The following is a 21,455-nucleotide window of genomic DNA, read 5'->3' as shown; positions in this document are numbered from 1 at the left end:
GGGCTGGAGAGATGGCTCAGCAGTTAAGAATACTGACTGTTCTTGCAGAAGACCTGGGTTTGAATCCCAGCACCCACATGGCACATGCAGGCATAACACTCATACACATAAAATAAAAATAAAATATTTTTAAAAAATTTTTATTGAGCCAGGCGTGGTGGCGCACGCCTTTAATCCTAACACTTGGGAGGCAGGGGCAGGCAGATCTTTGGGAGTTTGAGGCCAGCCTGGTCTACATAGTGAGTTCCAGGACAGCCAGGGCTACAAGGAGACCCTGTCTCAAAAAGACAAAAAAAAATTTTTTTATTGAATTTTTGTGTATTTCATACATAAAATCATCTTAATACCCTCTTCCCCCCTCCACTTTGCCACCCTCCTGTAGTGTGTGAGTGTTTTACATGCGTGTATGTAACTGCACCATGTGCAGGCAGTGCCCATGGAGGTCAGAAGAGAGTGTCGGATCCCTTGGAACTGGAGTTACCGACAGTTGTTAGCTGCCGTATGGGATCTGGGAGCCAAACCTAGGTCATCTGCAAGAACAGCCAGTGCTCCTAGCCACAGAGCCATCTCTGCAGTTCCTGAACCCTACTCCCTGCCATTAAAAAAAAACTGTTTTATTAGCCAGGTGTGGTGGTTCATACCTTTAATCCAAGCACTTGGGAGGCAGAAGTAGGCCATCTCTAGGAGTTCAGGGCCGGCTAAAACTACACAGTAAATTCCTGCCTCAAAGTTTTATTTTGAGGGTTCTTAGCAAGATATGGCTCAGCCATTTAAGGTGCATGCTACCAAGCCTGACAACCCAAGTTCAGTCTCTGGGATCCTATGTGGTAAAAGAGAACTGACTCCCCAAAATTGTCCTCTTAACCTCTGCACTTACTGTGGCATGTGCACCTCCGTGTCCCCACCACACACAATAAATAATAAAAATGTTTTAAATGTTTTATTTTGAAACAGGGCCTTAACCAAGTTGACCAAGCTGGCTTTGAACTAGCTCTGTAGCCCAGGTGTGCCTTGTGACCCTCTTGCTTCGGCCTTCTGAGTAGCTGGGATTATAAACCTGCACCAGGCCCAGAGACAATAAAATGAAATTCATAGGCTGCCTTTTCATCTCACAAGGGAGTGAATCGTCTTAGCTGGAGTGGCCACCCTTTCCACTGAAGTGATCTGATGGGGGGGGCTGACATGTTTCCTAGTTGGCTTGGCATAGCATTGGCGTGCTTAAATACTTCCTTTAGCATTCTGATTAGTAAATATAGTTGCGAAATAGTATAAAATGCTTGTCAGTGTGGAAGCAGGGGAAGAAGACCCTAAGAATGGCCGTACCAGAATAGTCCACACTGCCTGCACAGTGGTTTTATTATTGCCCAGAAATAAAAGCTTTCTTTGAATGCTGTTTTCTATTGAAGTCAGGTTCATAAGCAATTTAAGCAGATCAAACTGCTGATCTGCATGTATTTAATGGAGGCACCTTAACCTAACAAGCTAACTCGAAGTCTCCAGGGGATTTGTTGTGAAGTTGCTGTTAAGAGTTTAGTGTTTTTATTTTAGTTTCTTACTTTCAGTGCTTAGGATGGTCTGAAAACAGAATGGCATAAGTAGTGTCGCTTTTATTGAATTCTGCTGAGAGGAGATTCTGTGTCCTGGTAGACGAATCAATCACCTGCCATCATCCTGTGCCTGCTTTGAGCACTTGTAAAGTGAAGTTTGGGAGTAGAGGAATTGTTACAGTTTTGCTTGAGCCAAGAGTTAGTTCTGTTGAAAGATGATTCTCTTTAGACCTGCTGTAGTCTTTGAATTTACCATTTTCTAATTCTGATCAGAATCACAATGGCTTAACTGAGCTTCATAATGTTACTGATGAAGTATGTTTATTTATTGTGTTACTTAGCTTGCTTTGTGTTCAGCTTTGTTGTTAATGAGTTCAGCCTTCTAAAATATACTGATATAAAAAATTGAAATAAAGGGTAGAGTGTTTGCCCGGCGTGCATTAAGCTATAGTTTAAATTGACAGTAACATAAAAGAAAATTAAAAAAAAATTTTTTTAAGCAATATCTGGGATAGGAGGACTGGTGGTTCACACCTTTAAACCCAACACTCAGGAAGCAGAGGCAGGCCCATCTCTTGAGTTCCAGACCAGCTTGGTCTACGTAGCAGGACCCTGTCTCAGTCTCACTCTCTCTCTCTCTCTCTCACACACACACACACACACACACACACACACACACACACACGGCAGGGGGGCGGTGGAGCAGGCACACACACATGGCAGAGGAGAGGGAAAAGTTGTCCAGAAAACCTGCTTACCTTTCATTCTGTTCATTTATAACAATTACTAATTAGTTGTACAGTTATTTTGGATCATAGGCTTGCTATAGATGCTTTAAAGAACTGAACGTGCTAAAGAAGTTCGATGGAGTCAGTACTGTTGAAGATTGCATCATCTTTATCTGTATCTGTAACTTATGTAAGACACATTACTCTGTGATACTGAACTTGAGAGAGAACCTTTTTTACTATGTAAGGTTTCTGTTTTCATTTTATGTTATGGGGAGGTTAACAGCAGCAGGTGGCCTGTCTTAGGATTTGTTTTTTTCCATTTCAAAGAATACTCTTACCTGTTTTGTCAAATCAGTTGACTGACTGCTTCCTGTAAACACATCTTCACGACTACCCAGGAGGGGTACATGTGAATCTTTTGACGTGTTCCTTGTTGGCAACTTGCCCTGCAGGATATACAGAATGAGTATTCCGGAAAACTTTTTTTAAAGCAAAATTAATACAGAGCTCCTTCTGTCCTGTTACTTGAAAGTGTTCCAGCAGTGAGCATTGTTTTCATTTCACATTTAAGGTAGAAATAGTGAGGACAGTGATTTTTGCCATGCAGGAAATTGAATCTAGGCCTAAGTGCATGCTCTAGCCACCAGGCTGTATCTCCAGCCCTCAATTTACTTTTAGTTTTAGTCCTAGTCTCACTAAGTCGCCCGGGATTGTCCTTGAATCTACTGTGTAGCTCAGGCAGGCTCAGAGTTCCAATCCTCTAGCCTCAAACACCTGGAATTACAGATGTGTGCCAACCAGAATTGGCTGATGTTTATGACCCCATAGCATTTGTGTATTGTCTGGTTTAAGTCATCCTGTATATTAAAGTAACTCCACAACTGTTTGAGCATATTAAGACCTTTTGTTAGATAAAGCATTGCCTATCCCTTTGGACACTGTGTTCAATAGACTTGTATTATGTTTATCTGAGTCGGGTAGCAGTATGTACCCCCTTTACCGTGTACCCAAAGGTCAGTGATCATGAAGCTCATAGAGGGGCTAGAACCAAGAAACTAGTTTAAATTGAAAACCTTAGCTTTGGGTTGCATTCCTAAGATACGTGCTTTTTTGCTTTACTGGTCTATGGAAACTTGTGGTCAAGTTAGCCGTTTATTTTCCAGTGTTGAATCCAGTGGTCACTTTCAGTCCTTCGTCCTACAGATCCCCTCACCAGCGTGTTCAGTCACCTCCTCATTGAAAGGCTTTTTGCATTTGTCTCATGTGACACCACACACCCTCTCACTGGCTCCTCCTCTGACTCCTTTTCTAGTTCTTTGTTTGTTGTGTTAGTTGGGACATAATTCATACAGCAAAGCTAACTTTGTTTTGGGTTGGGGGACTGAGATAGGTCCCTTAGCTCAGGCTCATCTCCAACTCTGTAGGTAAAGCTGACCTTGAATTCCTGGTAACTCCTGCCTTTGCCTTCTAAGTGCTGGGATTACAGGCAAGTAAATGTACCACCACAGTTAGCTAGAACTTGCCCTTTTTTTTTGGTCTCTTTGAGACAGGGTCTCCCTGTAGCCCCAGCTGTCCTGGAACTCACTATGGAGACCAGGCTGGCCTTGAACTCACAGAGATCTGCCTGCCTCTGCCTCCCGAGTGCTAGGATTAAAGGCGTGCGCCACCACTCCAGGCAGAACTTGTTTTAAAGCGGCTTTTAGTGTCTGCACAAGGCTGTGTGAACATTGCCCCTATACTCTAGAACATTTTTGTCATTCCTCATTCTTGTCCTCCCTACTTCCCATAGCAGTCAATAATCTGTTTTCCAACTATAGATTTCTGTATTACTGGGATTTTATAATGTTAATTTTTTAAAATTCCCAACTTAGAAACAGAACCCTCCAGGCTTACCTCATAGAACTTTTCTGTTTCTGTCATCCCATCTTACGGCTCTTAATGTGAACTGATACCTTGAAAATCTTTTTCTTCAGTCTTCAGGTCTAATATGTGTCCCAAACTTACTGTATCTTAAACTGAATTCCTGATCTTTCCTTTTAATGATGTTCTCCTCCCTGTCTTCTCCGTCTCATAAGTGGCTTCTCAGCCTTGTCCATCTTTTACTGAATAAAAGGCTTTAGTCCTGCATCTCTCTGTCAGCAGCTGGCATTGAAGTCATCTGCTTAGAACGTCATCTGGACTCTGCTCAGCTCTCTTAACCTCAGTGCCTGCTACCCTGATCCAAGCTATTGCAACAGGTGCACTCAAGTTACTCTTGGGTAACTAGTTCTTTTTTAACTGGTCTACACTCCTATGACAGCTGGTATAAGCCTGTGAAAATGTTAAGTGAAGGAGTTCTTCTGGTTCACAGACAGAATCTTCGGAACCTTCTAGCTCTGTTTACGCATGGTAGAAGGGGTGAGTGAGCGCTATAAGATCTCTACTGTGAGACACTAATCCCAGTCATGGGACTCCAAGAGCTCCCGAAGGCCTTACCTCCTGATACCACCACCTTAGAGATTGTTTCAGCATATGAATGGGGGAGATGGCCCACCATAAACATTTAGTCCACTGTGCTGAAGAGTATTTGAGGCAGGACTATATTTCTGAAGTACAAGGAAGTCAGCAACTGAGTAGGTGAACAAGAGATGGGAGGCACCCAGTATGGGGCACAGTAAGCCCCATAGAGAATCTGGTGTTTATGCCGAGTATGACATGAAGCCTTTGAAGCATTTATCCCTCACCTGACATGACAAGCTGAATCTACCCAGCCTGGGCTTTGACCTTGGACATCCAGCTTCCAGAACGGAGAAAAATAGATTTTTCTGTCCTTCCTTCGTCCTTCCCTCCCTTCAATTCTTTCTTTCTTTTTTGGTCTGTTTGAGACAGGGTTTCCCTGTAGCCCCAGGGCCGTGTAGATTAGGCTGGCCTTGAACTCACAGAGCTCTGCCTGCCTCTGCCTCTACCTCCCAAGTGCTGGGATTAAAGGCCTGCACCACCATGCCTGGCTAATTCTTTCTTTTTTTAAGACAGGGTCTTGGCATGAAGCCCAGCTGGCCTTGAATGCCTGACCCTTTCATCTCTACCTTTCAAATGCTGGGATTATAGGTATGCACCACCGTGCCTGGCCAATTTGTTTTTCTTTTTCTTTGGAACTAGGGATCGAACCTTATGGTCTTGTATATGCCATGCAAGCGCTCCACCGCTGAGCCTTATCCCTAGTTCTGTAAGATGGTCCTTCACCCCAAGGACTCCCAGAAAGGTTGTCAATTATTTCCTATAACAAATAGTGGATTTATTTAATTGGGTATTATATGTAAGCCTACTGGTTCTCGAGAACTAAAGCATAATAGTTATGTTAGCTATAAATAAATAAACATGGGCTAGAGAGATGGCTCAGAGATTAACTGCTCTTACAGAGGACCCAGGTTTGGTTCCCGGCACCCACGTGGTGGCTAACAACCATCCATAGCTCCAGTCCAGAGGATTCCACACCCTCTTCTGGCCTTCTTGGGTATTGCACAACACAGATGCACTTAGATCCATACAGATAAAACACACATTAAAAAAAATTAATAATAAATAAAATACTTTATAAACTTTCCGGTTTAGGGCTGACAAGATGACTCAGCTGGTGAAGGCACTTCTCTCAAAGCTTGATGACCTGAGTTCTATCTCCAGGACCTACATCGTGGAAAGAGAACAGACTCTCAAAAGTTGTTCTCTGAGCTGCATATATACAGGTTAGGGATTTGGATAGGGGGTAGGCAGCACTGCCTTGGAAAAACTTTGCAGACGAAGCCTAAGCCAGGCTTGCATCATCACTGGCAAGTCATACTGGCACAATACCTTTCAAAGGTTACCTTCAAAGGTTACAGTGACCCTTTATCTCAGTGGTAAAATAACAAGGGTGAGGGACTGGAGAGATGACTCAGCAGCTAAGAGCACTGACTGCTCTTGCAGAGGACCCGGGTTCGATTCCCAGCACCCACATGGCAGCTATGAACCGTCCTTAACTCCAGTTCGAGGGGAATCCGAAGCCCTCTTCTGACCTCCCCGGCATTGCACGACATGGGTGTACTCACATACTTGCAGTACACCCATACACATAAAAATAAAATTTTAAAGGGTGAAGAACAGTAGAGAAAGACTCCCGACTTCACCCTTGGCCCCCACATGCTGTCACATGAGCGTGCATGTGTGGAAAAAAGCCATCAAGATCATTAGAAGTCAGGAAAGTCTGAGAAATTGTCATAGTCTGAGGCTAATGGGGAGATATGACAAAATGTGATGTGATCTCCTGCATGGGATTTTGGCACACGAAAAGAGCATTAGGGGCCAGGGGATGTAACTTAATTGATACTTACCTAGGATACAAGAAGCCCTGGGTTTGATCCCCAGCACCTCATAAACCAGTTGTGGTGGTGCATGTCTATAATCCTAACACTTAGACTCAAAATGGTGATTTTGAGTCTAACCTGGACTACCTGCTGATTTCCAGGCTGTATCGAATTACAAGCCAGCCTGAGATAACACAGTGAGATACTGTTTCATACCTTGAAAGAGGGCTAGAGAGCTGGCACAGCCATTAAAGGCTCAGGCTCACAACCAAACCTTGAAAGAGACAGAAACAGACAGACGCAGAATATGCATGAATAAGAAATGTGTGCTATAAGGCATTCTCTCATTCTCACTGCTGACATTCATTTAGTCCTTCGGTAGTTTTGGGGGGATTTGTTGTTTTCGGGACAGGGTCTTGCTACATAGTCCTGGCTGACCTCAGACTTAGGGTGATCTCTGCCTTCCAAGTTTGTGCATTACAGCTGAGCACCACCATACCCTCTTTGGCACTTATCTTTGACTCTTATTTCTGCAGTTGCTAGCAGAAATAATCAGAATATTCCAGGTTCTGTCCATTCTGCCTCACCCAGTTGATGACTGTGTGAGGTGCTGGGATTATAGAGAGCACAGTCTTTTGGGTGCTGGGATTATAGAGAGCACGATCGTACCTTACTTCAGGAAGAGCTCTTCAGTTTCATCTTCTGAGATCTTCCTAAAGCATGAGTGAAAGTTGGGTGAGGTGCACATGGCTGTGATCCCAGCATTCAGAGATGGAGGCCTAGTGAGACTGTCTCCATATGGCCTGCCCCCAAAACAAACCCCATATGCAACAGTGTCCATTCCCTTTAGTGATTCCTAGTGTTTCATTGCATGCTGTTTAAAGATATTTGGAATCCGGTGAATGACTTCCCTCCAGAATACTCCACCCCGTTAACCTGAAAAGACTGCAGTCTCTTCTGGAAAGAGCTTCGTTGCCCTAGTGGCTGCCCCTGTTGCATTCCCACAGCTCACACTATTCAAGTCTGATTTCCTTTTCAGCTACTTGGACACTGTACTGCAGTGCTTAGACCCACCTACTTACGGACAATGATTTCATTGGCATTGGAGGGTTTAGATGTGTCAGACTACTGGTTATCTCTGTTCTCTATCAGAACAGATGCTATGCATAAAAATTGGCACAGGTGGAATTTTCCATTGGGTGGGAGATGTTGGCAGAGATGAAAAGGCAGACAGCTGGCTGGTTCCTAGAACAGTTTTTTGCTTTGGGCTTACTTAAAGGAGTTTGTTTTTCAAGTTTGTCAGATGCATTTATTTTTGTTTTTATTCTGTGAGGCAAGGTCTCAACTGTATAGCTCAGGCTGTCCTCAAATCCACAATCTGGCCTCAGCCTCCTCAGTTCTTGGATTCCCGGTGTGTGCTCCCACACCTGGCTGTTTGTTCAGATTTAAACTTCTTGGTTGACATATTTAATGTTGATAGTAATTCCATATAGAAATTAACTCATCTGGAAACTTTTAAAGAGTTTTTTAATTTTCTGTGTGAGTGTTTTGCCTGCATGTAAGTGCACCCTTGCATGCAGTGCCCACTGAGCCCAGAAGAGGGTGTCATATCTTCTGGAACTGGAGTTAATCACAGTTGTTAGCTGCCATGTGGGTTCTGGGAACCAGACCAGAGTCCTCTGCAAGTGCACTTAACTGCTAAGCCAGCTCTCTCCAGACCCCTGTTTTGAAACTTGAAGAGATGCTTTCTTGCCAGGCATGGTGGTGCACACCTTTAGTACCAGCACTCAGGAGGCAGAGGCAGGCAGATCTTTGTGAGTTCAAGGCCAACTTGATCTGCATAGTGAGTTCCAACCCAGCTGGGACTACAGGGAGACCCTGTCTCAAAAAAAAAAACCAAATAAATACGTAAATAAATAAATGAAGAGATGCTTTCTTTTAAAAAGGGTGTGGGGAGCAGCTGGGCCTAGTGGCACACACCTTTAATCCCAGTACCCAGGAGGCAGAGTTCAAGGACAGCCTGGTCTACATAGAATAGAGAGTGATTCTTAAGTTGTGTTTTGGGACTGAAGATGTGCACCACCATTCCTGAGTGATTTAAGTTTTAAGAATGTAGGTGATGCTTCCTCTTAAGGTAACTTAGAAGTGGGGTTTTAAATTCTGATCTTAAGCTAATGAGTGACTGCCACCAAATTCTGCCTTGGTCTTAACATAAAGCTCTGTATTTGTTACTAAACAATTCTCCTAAATGAGTACTTACAGATGCTGCTATTGCTTGATCATTTAAAGCAATCTTCTTGTGTTAAGCGTGTCTAATATTTGTGGAAACATAATTGAAAGAAAAGAGTTATGTATGAATCCTATGTATTTAGGATTTTGGGGAGTGCTTCCTTTTTTACAGGACTTTTTAAAACATTTATTGTGTGTGTATCTGTGTATTTGTATGGGTACATGTCTGACAGAGCATACATGTGGACATCAGAGGACAACTTCCCAGAGTCAGTTCTCTCCACTGTGGCTTCTGAGATGAACTCAGATTATCAGACTTGAGAAGCAAGCAAGCGCCTCTACTGCTGAGCTATTTTTGCCATCTTACAGAACTTTTTTTTTTTTTTTTTTTTTTTTTTTTTTGGTCTTTTTTGAGACGGGATCTCCCTATAGCCCCAGCTGTCCTGGAACTATGTAGATAAGGCTGGCCTTGAACTCACAGAGATCCACCTGCCTCTGCCTCCTGAGTGCTGGGATTAAAGGCGAGCACTACCACACCCAGCTACAGAACAATTTTTTAATAGATATAATGGATATTTTGTTTTTTGCATTTTTGTTTAAAAGATCATGTTTCTGTTTCCTTAAGTGCCAGAAGTTATACGGAAAAGCAAATCATCTTCCATCCCAGACTGCTACTATGCTACTACCATGACTTCTTTTGAGGGAGTAGAGGTGTCTCTGTGTGTGCATGCGTTGTGTAGCCCGGGTCTCATGTATGCCGGACTAGTCTTGAACTGCTGATCCTCCTGCCTCTATCTCCCAGGTGCTGGGATTACAGTCTCACCACTCTGCTGGGTTTCTCCCCAGACTTCTTTCTGTTAGTCCCTTTTATTGCGTTGGGCACATGGGCACACACTGGAAATGCTTTTGTATTTTGCTTTTCAAATTTACCATGCAGGCAATATCAGCACATGCAGCTATGTTTTTTGTTGTTGTTGTTTTGGTGGGAGGGAATGGGGTGAAATTCAGCTCTGTTTCCTGTGCTGGTCCCTGAGCTCAAATGATCCTCTCACCTCAACCTCCAGCATAGCTGAGCTGCCGGTAGGCAGCAAGCACCAAGCACTTTACTTCATTCTTTGCAGTACAGCAGATTAATTGTTTCAGTGTTGTCTTTTGACTAGTCTTCTATTGGTGGACACTTAGATTATTTCTAATATCTAGGTCAGTGCCCTTGATGGATAGCCTTATACACATGCCCTTGTACATACATGCAAGTTCATATGTAGGATGGATTCCTGGAAGCATTAGTGACTGAGTTACAACATATGTTTATGGAGCAGAAGGAAAGGATGTTATGTATGTGTTAGATTTTGTTACATGTTGACAAATTAGAGGAGTGTGATTTTCGAAATGAAAGATTTCTCATGGAGTTATGTTTGCCCAGTGAATTGTCATTTTTCTCAAATTATTGAGGGTCAGATTTATGTATTTGCCAGTTATTTTTAAATACTCTTATCAGTGACAATGCTTCAAAATGCAGTTGAAAATGATTAAAAGCAAGTGGTGCTTTTCCCTCCTTTGCTCCTGAGGCTGTGTGAAAGGTAGGGCTTCCTCTCCTCCTGACGGTGATGATGCGTATCTAAAAGAGATTGATGTGATGAATTTTTAGAAGTGCATCCTGGAAGTGAAATGAGGTGTCACTAGCAGGTGAGTGAAAACAGTCATTGGAATTTAAGTTTGAATCTTCCCTTGGCCAATCAGCCCAGTGAAATTGATGATGCTTGCCCCCCCCCCAAGAAAATTAAAGTTAAAATTCCCATGTGAGGTTGTCAAATTTTCACACTGTATATTTTCTTTCAGATTCCTTTGTTTCTTCCTCTCAGCCTGTATCTCTATTTTCGACCTCACAAGGCAAGTCTGTAACGTTTTTTGCACCTTAACAAAAGAAAAATGTTGAGAAAGAGGCTGTAACTGGGGATCTGAGGCACAAATCTTTTATTGCCCCGACATCTCTTAAAATGGAAACTAATTACTGACCAATCCTTTTTCTACTTAGGATTTGTCAGTTTCCTATAAAGGTTAGTAAATGGACTAAATGGCCTGTTTAGCATAGCTTTGGCTATTACTTAAAAATTTAAAACCTCAGCCAGCAAGATGCTTCATTAGGTAAAGGTGCCTGCCACCCTGAGTTTGATCCATGTGACCACATGGTGAAAAGAGAGAATCAACTGTGACAAATTGTCCTGATCTTCACATGTTCACTGTGGCATGTGCATACACACATTACAATGTGGTTAAAAAATGTTTTAAGTTAAAAGCTCACTGGGGCTGGAGAGATGGTTCAGTGGTTAAGAGCACTTGCTGCTCTTCAAGAGGCCCTAAGTTTGGTTTCTAGCACCCATGATGGGTAATTCACAACAACCTATAACTAGTTCCAAGGGATCTGACACCCACTTCTGGCTTCCACAGGCACCCCCCAACATACACAATCAAAAATATTTTTAAAAAGTTAAAAACTTAAAACCTTGCCTGTAGAACTTGAAACACCTCAACTCCAGAATGCACTTAGCCTATTAATTTACATTTACATAACTGATATAGAGAGGCAGTGACTTTAGAAAACAATATGAAAGTATGCTTCCACTGACCTCCAAAACATGAGCCTAGTTACAGTGTTTTAATGTAAATTTGTCTGAAATTTGCCCATAAGAGCTAGGCTAGTTCCAGATTGCATTGAACAGGTCAGCTGACCTTTAGCAATTATGATTTCTTGTCCTAGAGTTTAAGCTATGATTGGGTGATTAAGGGTGGGGAGGAGCCAAGTGTAGCGGTGCACACCTGTAATTCCAGCATCCTGAAGGCAGAGACAGGAGGGTCATCTGTGAGTTCCTGGCCTCCCTGGTTTACATAGTAAGTTTCAAGCCAGCAAGGGCTGTACAGCAAGACCCTATCACAAAGCAAAATATGCAACGAATGAGCAAGCCATCCTAAGTTTGCAGGGCCAGCCACTGCCAAGAATTTGAGAGAATGCTGTGTACTTTGTTGGTTTACACTACTGGGGAAGTGCTGGTCCATTTATACTGTGGCACTAAACCCAAAATACAAGTCAGTGGAAGACCTGTATTGTTTACAGATAAAACCACAGGACTGAGTTTTGTAACTCAGTGATAGAAAACTTACTTACCTTCTGTATGATCTGGGTTTAACAAAAGTTTGGGAAAGATCTGAGAGCCCTGTGTGAGGTATTGTTCTGGATGGGATTTTCTACAAAGTTTGGATGCTGGTTTATTAGGAAAACTTCAGTCTTAATAAAAATAAAAACATAGGGCTGGAGATGTAGCGTAATGGTAGGGTACTTGCCTAGTATACATATGCCCCGGGTCAGATTCCCCAACACTGCAAAAAAGAAAGAATAAACAATCTAACAAAGTATTTTAAATCAGACCAATGACATTAGGACCCCTAACTCCTCTATAACAACATAAACTGTGTGGATTTTGAAATCTTGTGGCCCAAATCTTGTGGCCCAAATCATAGCCTTTGAAATTAATGTGCTCACTTTCAAAGATAGAAACTTTGCAAGCTCACAAAATGACTAGGACATGTGAAATAATTCTATTCTTTTGTGGGGTGTTTTTGTTTTTGTTTTTTCTTTTGAGACAGGGTCTCCCTGTAGCCCCAGCTGGCCTGGAACTTGCTATGTAGAGCAGGCTGGCCTTGAACTCACAGAGATCCACCTGACTCTGCCTCCTGAGTGCTGGGGCTAGAGGCATGCGCCACCACACCCAACATGTATTTTGGTTCTGGTTCTTTTAAAATACATTCTAGGGGTTGGACAGACAACTCATAAAATATTTTTAAATTTTTAAAAATACATCCTAACTTGGAGTCATTTTTTTCCTAAATAGTGGCTAATGTAGCCCAGAACAACAAATCTGATACAAAATGCCAAAGTATAATGCCATGCTATAAACAGTCACTTGAATCTGTCAGCAAAAGTTAGGATGCAGCTGAGTAGAGTGGAGATAAGTAGAAAGGATTTCTGTAATCGAAACCTTACATTCTGAGTAGGCTTCAGTTCCACAGAACATATGAATTAGCCTTTGTAAAAGAGCACATCTGTTGTTCTTCCTTTCACTTAGCAAAATTTTTATTTTGGCTAGTATAGATTCAGGGTAGAGTTACTGTAAAGAGGCAGTTAAAGAAAGTGTTCCAATCCAGCCTCTATTGTAACATTTCTCTTGCAAAAAAAACACACATGATGCCGGGCGTGGTGGCACATGCCTTTAATCCCAGCACTTGGGAGGCAGAGGCAGGTGGATCTCTGTGAGTTCAAGACCAGCCTGGTCTACATAGTGAGTTCCGGGACAGCTGGGGCTACAGGGAGATCCTGTCTCAAAAAGACAAAAAAACACATGATGGAAAATGAATCCAGTGGGGCTCTGTTTCTTGGCCAGTCTGGAGGTCAGCCTGTTCATTTGTGAGAAAAAACACTTGGCAGATGATTGGATGTGCTCTAGGGGAGCCAAGGCAAGTGACTTGTAGACTACCTTAATAAAAATAAGAGGAAAGGAAATTGTACACTTTGTTAACCATTAAAACTCCAGAGAAGGGTGAGGTACAGGAACTGGTCCTGTTTCATACAGGCCTTTCCAAACACTGCCACCAGCATGAACCTTGGTCCTGAACTGTCACTAAACCAGCTAGTCTCATATATGCCTTAGCCCTTTAGTCTTAGGGAAACTACACCTTTTGTTGTTGTTGTTGTTGTTGTTGTCTTTTTGAGACAGGGTCTCTAGCCCCAGCTGCCAGCCACCTTACTTTTCTATAGCCAAACCATACTAAGCAAGATGTAGCAGTAATTAAATAAAGCATTTTTAGATTTAAGAATGATTTGTGGACCAGGTGTGGTGCATGCCTTTAATTCCAGCACTTGGGACACAAAGGCAGGTGAATTCTGGGTCAAGGCCAGCCTGGCCTACATAGTGAGTTCCAGGCCAGCTGGGGCTATAGGGAGTCCCTGTCTCAAAAAATAAAAATAAAAAAGAATGATTTGTGGGATGGAGTTGTAGCTCAGTGGAAAAGTGTTTGCCCATATAAGGCCCTAGGTTGACTCCCCAGCACCACACACACGCACGACGCACACATACATAGCATTATTATTGGGTTTCAGAGAGATGCATGTTTAAGGGGGAAAAGAAAATTCATTAATTGGATTGAGTAAAAGATAGTCACATTTTTCTAAAGTAAATTTGTGATATTTACTAAATTTTACTCGAATGACAGAAATGCTACATAGACTAGGAAGGCAAGCTTTTTGTTATAAACATATTTATAACTGGGCTGGAGAGATGGCTCAGCGGTTAAGAGCACTGGTTGTTCTTGCAGAAGACCCAGGTTTGAATCCCAGCACCCACATGGCAGCTAACTCCAGTTCCAGGGGATCCGATGGCCTCTTCTGTCTTCTGAGGGCATTGCACAACACAGGTGCACTTACCTACACGCAGGCAATACACTCATACACATAAAAATAATAAAATATTTTTCAAAAGATTTAATAACAAAGGTTTAATAAACATTTATAGTTAAAATGCCAATGGAATAACCAGTTCCTTCTTCACTAACTTGTACTCTGGAGTAGGCCCTTGTAGCCTTTTGGCTTTAGATGCCTTTTTCCATCAAGCAAAGCTAAATTTCAGTTACTCCCTGAGAGTTCCAGAATTAGGGATGATGTTTTCCTAAGTATTATAAAACATGTAAAGACATTGGCAGACATACTGTATGTGGTTAACTTTTAATGAGCCTTTACCGTGCTTGGTATTTCATACAAATCACCTCATTTAGCCTTCATGGCTAGTCATGGAGGGAAGCTACTTTTTTTTTTTTTTTCCACCAGTTGAGCATCCTAGGGTCTAAATTGGTGAGATGGCTTGGTCAGGATCATGCAGTGAAGTGACAGACCAAGCACCCCAAAGTCCGCTTGGTCCTGCTGCACCTGTGCTACAGATGAACAATAAATAGCTGTGTGTAGGGTTTAGACCATTTTTAGGCATGTCATTTTAAATTGCTGTTAAAAGCACGAGAGCAAAAGAGTCAGAATTTTGACCATTATTAGTATTAGTGATATAATTTACCATCATCTGAGGGATGAGCCCTGCATTAGACCCAAAATCAAATTAAAATTCGGTTTCAGCTTTTAAAACCTTTGAAGAGAGTGGAGTCTGAAAAAACACGCATTTTTCTTTAGAAAAATTTTTTAAATCGGTGGAAATAAGATCTCGAATTGGAAGTACGTCTGCATGAATGATGTTCACATTCGACTTGACTAATGCAGTAGGCATCTGGAATAGGAGCCTTTCTGTCACAACACTGAGCTTTGGGGCAAGCATTGAGGGAAAAGTGTTGCCAGTTACAGCCTTTTTTTAAAACAAAAGTAAAACATTTTTCTTTGTACAAAAGAGACTTTTTGTCTAGGACCTTGCTTGGCTGCAGAGTCGTGTGCTGGCTAACTTCCTGTTCGGACCCTGTGGCTGAGAGTGGCTGACTGCTGCTGTCGTGCACGGCGACTGTCTCCATGTCTTGTGATTGTGAGAACATTCAAGTGTGGGAGAACCTGTACCTGAATGTTCAGCTTCCCTCGTATCAATGCACATTGTGTGTGTGAAAGGTCCCTATGGTCACTGCAGGCGGCACCCCTTCACTGACGCTTGTTGACAGTGTCCTTTTCATTCAAAGTCAGAAAACTCCTAAATGAGGGGGAAATGAACTAAGTGGCCATTAAACATTCTAAGCTCTTCACTAGATTTAATGTTCATCCACTTGCTTATTCTAAGTCATGTATTTTCAGTGACTAAATTAGGAACACTTACATAAATAGTAAATCTTGATTTTTCTAAGAGATGGTTTGAATGGAAAAAAATATCAAGAAGGTATTTTTGTTTTGGGGTTTTTTCTTTTTGTCTTTTTGAGACAGGGTTTCCCTGTAGCCCCAGCTGTCCTGGAACTCACTATGTAGACCAGGCTGGCCTCAAACTCACAAAGATTTGCCTGCCTCTGCCTCCCAAGTGCTGGAATTAAAGCCGTGCGCCACTACACCCGGCTCAAGAAGGTATTTTGAAGAATCAACTGTATGAGAGATTTTTTTCAATTCAAATATTTATTTGATGCATACATTGAATTCACTTGAAGTTTTTTTTTTTCATTAAGTTACTTTTCAATTTCAAAAAAAGTCTATCAATTGAGTTACAGGTGCATATATCAAATAGCATTAGCCAAAAATTTCTACTTAAGAGAGCTGTCTGTTTGTCTGCCCCTTCCTTCCTTCCTTCCTTCCTTCCTTCCTTCCTTCCTTCCTTCCTTCCTTCCTTCCTTCCTTCAACATTTTTCCAACTTCAGACAAATAATCACAGATGAGGCCCCTTTACTGGTTACATAGTTTAAAAAAAACAAAAAAACAAATTCTCAAAGGCAAGCAATGGTTGCAGCTTGCTAGAGCCTCACATTCATCTTTAATCCTCAAATTATCCCATTTTACAAAGAGAATCCAGTCCTGTTTGAATCTAGCCTACATGCTGAAACCAGCCTACAGAGCCATGAGGCGAACTTCAGTAAACTCTTCCTTCCTAAGACCACCAAGACCAGTGTTGAGCTCCAATAGGAAAGGGAGCCAAAGAGTATCAGGTCACTTTCAAGTCCTTATCTTATAAAATATTCTAGTTACAGGGGGAAAAAAACACCTCCATACTTCTCATATGAGATTTTTCTAGTCACACGGAGCTTTTGCCTTATTCCAGTCAAATTTAGTGTTATTACATTTTTTAAAAACGTATTTTATTTTTTATTTTATATGTATTAGTGTTTTGCCTGTGTTCATGTATGTGCGCCTGTACATGCAATGCCTGAAGAGGCCAGAAGAGGGCATTTGATCCCCCTGAAGCTGGGGTTAGAGGTAGTTGTTAGCCACCAGATGGGTGCTGGGAACCAAATCAGGTTCTCTGCAAGAGCAGCCAGTGCTTTTAACCACTGAGATCTCCCCAGCTCCATATCAGATTTTTAAATAGGCTGAGAAGCTGCTTTGTTTTGTATGTGGTGCTGGGAGTGGGACCCAGAGCAAGTGCTTTGTCACTGAGCTCCACCCTGGTCCTGTGAGGATCTTTAAAGCACACACAGGATTATCACCCCTGTCGCTTGCCCCACCACCTCTAAGTTGTGGTCTTGGATGATATGATGGATGGGGAAGAGTGGCAGGCTCCTCTGAGGTTTTACAGGTCCAGAGTCATTCTGCCCATCTAAAACTTGCCATGCGTGGGAAAGCAGAGGCCTGGGGAATTTATGGTATACTTTCCTGAACTCTGCCCTTAGAGATTGCTGAAATACTAGTCTCCCCTAAAAGTTAAAAAAACTTGTAAAAGATTACGCCAAAGGCTATTTTTATTAAATTTTGCAGATAGTTATACACTGAATTAAAATACACTTTGGCCTCAGTAGTGGTGAAGATTGTAGAAACATTTTGTTCTGAAAGCATTCTTTTATTTTTCAACATTGGCTTAGCATTTCTTACGTATTTCTTGTATATTTTTTAAAACCTCTTCATCCACAAAACACATTACAGAGTTGAGATGTAATAGGTGTTTGGCTTATATCAAGTAATGTAGAAGTTACACCACCCAAAATTGTGAACTGGATGGAACGCTCTTTAAAGTTGGGTGTGCTGGTTCATACCTGTAATCCCAGCACTGGAGAACAGAGGCAGGAGAATCCTAATTCCAGGACAGCCTGAGCCACAAAGGAAAAAGTAACAAAACAAAATAGAACTAAGTTACTTTCCTTAAACTCAGCATGACTGTAATTCCCAGTATTCAGGAGGTGGAGGCTGGAGGATCAAGTTCATCCTCTGCTACTTGGAGAGATTGAGACCAGATGTGAGACCCTGTCTATTAATGCATATATCACTTTATTGAGGTTGGAGGGAAAATACCTAAAACTGAGTGAAGATTTTGCCTGATGAAAGTGGTTATGGATAGTGTGCATTTTTTCCCTCTCTAATAAAAGATAGTCTTGAATCTGTGTTGTCAGCAGAGATTATTTTTTCTAGATTGGTATTTGGGGACATTTATAGGAGTTTACTAAGTGCCATATGCAGTTCTAAACATGTATTAAACTATTTAATCCCCACAACAATTTTAAAGTCTGCTATTTGAATATCTGTTTCTTAGATGAGATTAAGGAACTTACCCAATTCCGTACAGTAATAGGAACCTAGTGTCTTTTGTGTGTGTGTGCACTTGTGCATGCGCGCATCTAGAGGCCAGAGAACAGTACTTCAGGTATTATTCCTCAGGAGCCATCTCCTGGGTATTTTGAGAAGAGTCTCACACTTGGCCTGGAACTTGCCGATTATACTAGACTGATTGGCCCTTGGAGCCCGGGGATCTGCCTGTCTCCACCTCCTCAGCTGAGACCATGAGTGTGCATCTTCCAGCCTTTTCTACACAGGTTCTGGGGAGCAAACTCAGATCCTCATACTTGAGTGACAAACAGTGTACTGTGCTGTTACCCAGTCAGTCTGTCTATCTGCCTGTCTGTCCCCCAACCCACCCCCGCCCCCATGTATGTGTGGTATATGCATCTATGTACAGATGTGCAAAAAGGCCAGAGGTGGACATTGGATGTCTGCCTCTATAGCTCTCCAACCTATTCCCATGAGAGAGGGTTTTCCACTGAACCTGAGGCCCACTTTACCTAGACTTGCTAGCCAGCCAGCCCATCTTCACCCCTCATGCATGCATAGCTATCCTCATGGCTTCTATGAGGGTGCTGGAGATCTGAATTCAGGCCCTCATATTTTCGAAAGAGCTGCCTTATCTGCTGAGCTGTCTTTCCAGCCCCTCGCTAGTAGGGTGTTTTGTTTTGTTTTTTTCCTTCGAAACAGTCTATGTATCCCTCACTGGTCTGGAGCTCGCTAGACCAGGCTGGCTTCAGACTCAGAGATTCACCTGCCTCAGCCTCCTGAGTGCTGGGATTAAAGGCCTGCACCACCACATCCATCTCCCCAGGATCATCTTTTAATAGCATGTTGGGGGGTGGGGGCTTGGGAATGATACAGAAATTTAGATTATGACTCAACATAATCTATATGATATTTAACCTTATTTGTTAATAGGAATAGTACTGTCTTTAGGTATTTTGAGTTCTTAAAATTAAGAACACTGATGAAATGCTTCTAATCATGTTATTAAATAAAAAATTATTTAAAATTTTTAAAAATAAAACTTGATGAGAGAAAAAAATAAGACTATTGAATTTCAGAGTTGGAAATAGCTAATTTAGAAAATATTTGCAATTTTTTTTTTAATGTTTTGAGGTAGGGTCTCATGTAACATAAACTGGTCTTGACCGCCTGATCTTCCTGCCACTTACTACACCTAATTCATGATTTTTTTGGCGGGGGGTCTTTTAGAGACAGGGTCTCCCTGTAGCCCCAGCTGTCCTGGAACTCACTGTGTAGACCAGGCTGGCCTTGAACTCACAGAGATCCACCTGCCTCTGCCTCCTGAGTGCTGGGATTAAAGGCGTGCGCTACCATGCCCAACCTTTTTTTTTTTTAATGGAGGTTTGTTTTAATTGTATGTGAAAAATTGGATGTTTTGAAAAAAGAAACTGGGGCCTGGAGAGATAGCTCAGTGGTTAAGAACACTGACTGTTCTTACAGGATGCCTAGGTTTGAATCCCAGCACCCACATGGCAGCTAACAACTGTCCGTAACTCCAGTTCCAGGGGATCTGACAGCCTCTTCTGTCCTCTGCAGGCATTGCACAACACGGGTGTACTTTCCTACATGCAGGCAATACATGAATACACATAAAAATAATAAAATATTTTTAAAAAATAACCCCAAATTGTTCTACCAGGCAGTCTTAGTGTGTGTAGTAGTTAATAGCTAACAACTTCCAGGTTTTCTGGGGGTTTCTGCTGTGATTAAGTGCCGTACTAATTGGAAGAGTTCTCGTTCAGATCTATTTTAAAATGTTTATTATGTTCTGGTCTGTGTTCCACTTGTTTTCACATCTTTGTAAACTTTTTACTTCCAGTTCAATATTTTTCTTTGTGTGGGTACGTGTCAGTTCTGTCCAAGTTTGTTAGGGTTTCAGTTAGCCAAAGGAATTTTTTTTCATTTGCCAACATTCTAAACAAGATCATTAAAATTAAAGCACAGCTAAAGATGTTGCCTTCATCAGCTACATGTGGGAATTCAGACTGACATTGAGAGCTAGTGCTCCCTGAGGAATGGGCAGGAACTGGATGTTTGCCCTCCAGATGCCCTCAGAAGCTCTGTCCACCCCAGGTAGTGAGTTATGGAGTCATCGTGCAGGGCACTGACATTTCTGTTTCAGAGGACTCAGTTCAATTAGCACCACATGGCAACTTACAGTCATCTGATCCAGTGCTCTCTTCTGGCCTCTGTGTGCACCGAGGTGTGCTTACAACATGCAGGCAAAATACTCATAAAATAAAAAGTAAATTTTTAGAAAGAGAAATCATTATTAGGGAGATTTTTTTTCTTTGAGTCTGTGTCTTGCTGTGTAATCTAGGCTGACCTTTAACTGTAGATTCTAGATCCTGACTCTCATCAGTACTGTAATTATAGGGATGTACACCCAGCTCTAAAATTATTTTTGCATGTGTAATAGTTATATCATTTTCAAGAATCTTTAATGAGGGTTGGGGCTCTCATAAGCTTCCTTGAATAATGTCATATGTTTCCTCTTATCTAATATAATTTGAGAAAAGAGAGCCTAAGTTTGCGTAAAGATGACCCCAAAGGAATTTCTTTCATGTCTTGCCAATTACTCATTGATGTTCAAGGCGTTGCTATCTTGAGCCCTCATAGACCTCACCAGACAATAAGCTGTATCTTTAATTCATTTGTTTAGAACTATTTAAGATCTGTTTTGTTCCAGTTGAGCGTGGTGCCCTACCCTTTAATCCCAGCACTCGGGAGGCAAAGGCAGGTGGATCTCTGTGAGATCCAGGCCAGTTGGGGCTATAAGGAGACCCTGTCTCAAAAAACAACAGTGTCTGGAGAGACGACTTAGCAGTTAAGAGCACTGGCTGCTCTTGCAGAGGACCCAGGTTCAATTCCCAGCACCCACAATGGCAGCTAACAACCATCTATAACTTCAGTTCCAGGGTAATCCAGCGCCCTGTTCTGACCTCCATGTCATTCCACAACACAGGTGCACTCACATACATGGAGGCAATATACTTGTACACATAAAATAAAAATAATAGCCGGGTGTGGTGGTGCACGCCTTTAATCCCAGCACTCAGGAGGCAGAGGCAGGTGGATCTCTGAGTTCAAGGCCAGCCTGGTCTACAGAACAAGTTCCATGCAGCTGGAGCTACAGGGAGACCCTGTCTCAAAAAGACCAAAAAATAAATAAATAAAAATAATAAATAAGGAGCTGGAAAGATGGCTCAGCGGTTAAGAACACCAGTTGTTCCTGCAGATGTCCCGGGTTCAATTTCTAGCACTCACACAGCGGCTAACAACTGTCCCAAACTCCCGAGAGTCCAGCGTATCCTTGATCTCTCCTGTATTAAGAGAAGAGATGTATTGTTTTCTATAATACTCTTTTTGAGGGACTGGA

General features: G+C 42.1%; 1 protein-coding gene and 1 non-coding gene across 4 annotated transcripts in view; one reads left to right on the top strand and one right to left on the bottom strand.

The window, feature by feature from the left end:
- Positions 1 to 21,455, top strand: part of Rtn3 (reticulon 3) — a 68,360-nt gene that overhangs the window by 6,809 nt on the left and 40,096 nt on the right. Inside the window, exon 2 of one of the 3 annotated variants that reach the window (XM_008834188.3) lies at positions 10,666 to 10,716. The exons of the other annotated variants lie outside the window; for them this stretch is intronic. Coding sequence (XP_008832410.1) covers positions 10,666 to 10,716 — 51 coding nt within the window. The remainder of the gene's footprint in view (positions 1 to 10,665; positions 10,717 to 21,455) is intronic. 3 annotated transcript variants of the gene reach the window in all.
- On the bottom strand, positions 16,353 to 16,480 carry LOC115070577. Its single transcript, XR_003849734.1, has one exon. It is a non-coding gene; the product is annotated as a small nucleolar RNA SNORA61 (small nucleolar RNA).

The sequence above is a fragment of the Nannospalax galili genome, unplaced genomic scaffold, assembly GCF_000622305.1.
Source record: "Nannospalax galili isolate Female #2095 unplaced genomic scaffold, S.galili_v1.0 scaffold1677, whole genome shotgun sequence".
Taxonomy (NCBI): Eukaryota; Metazoa; Chordata; class Mammalia; order Rodentia; family Spalacidae; genus Nannospalax; species Nannospalax galili.
Note: the sequence above shows the minus strand (reverse complement) of the source record. Positions and strands in the feature narration are given on the sequence as shown.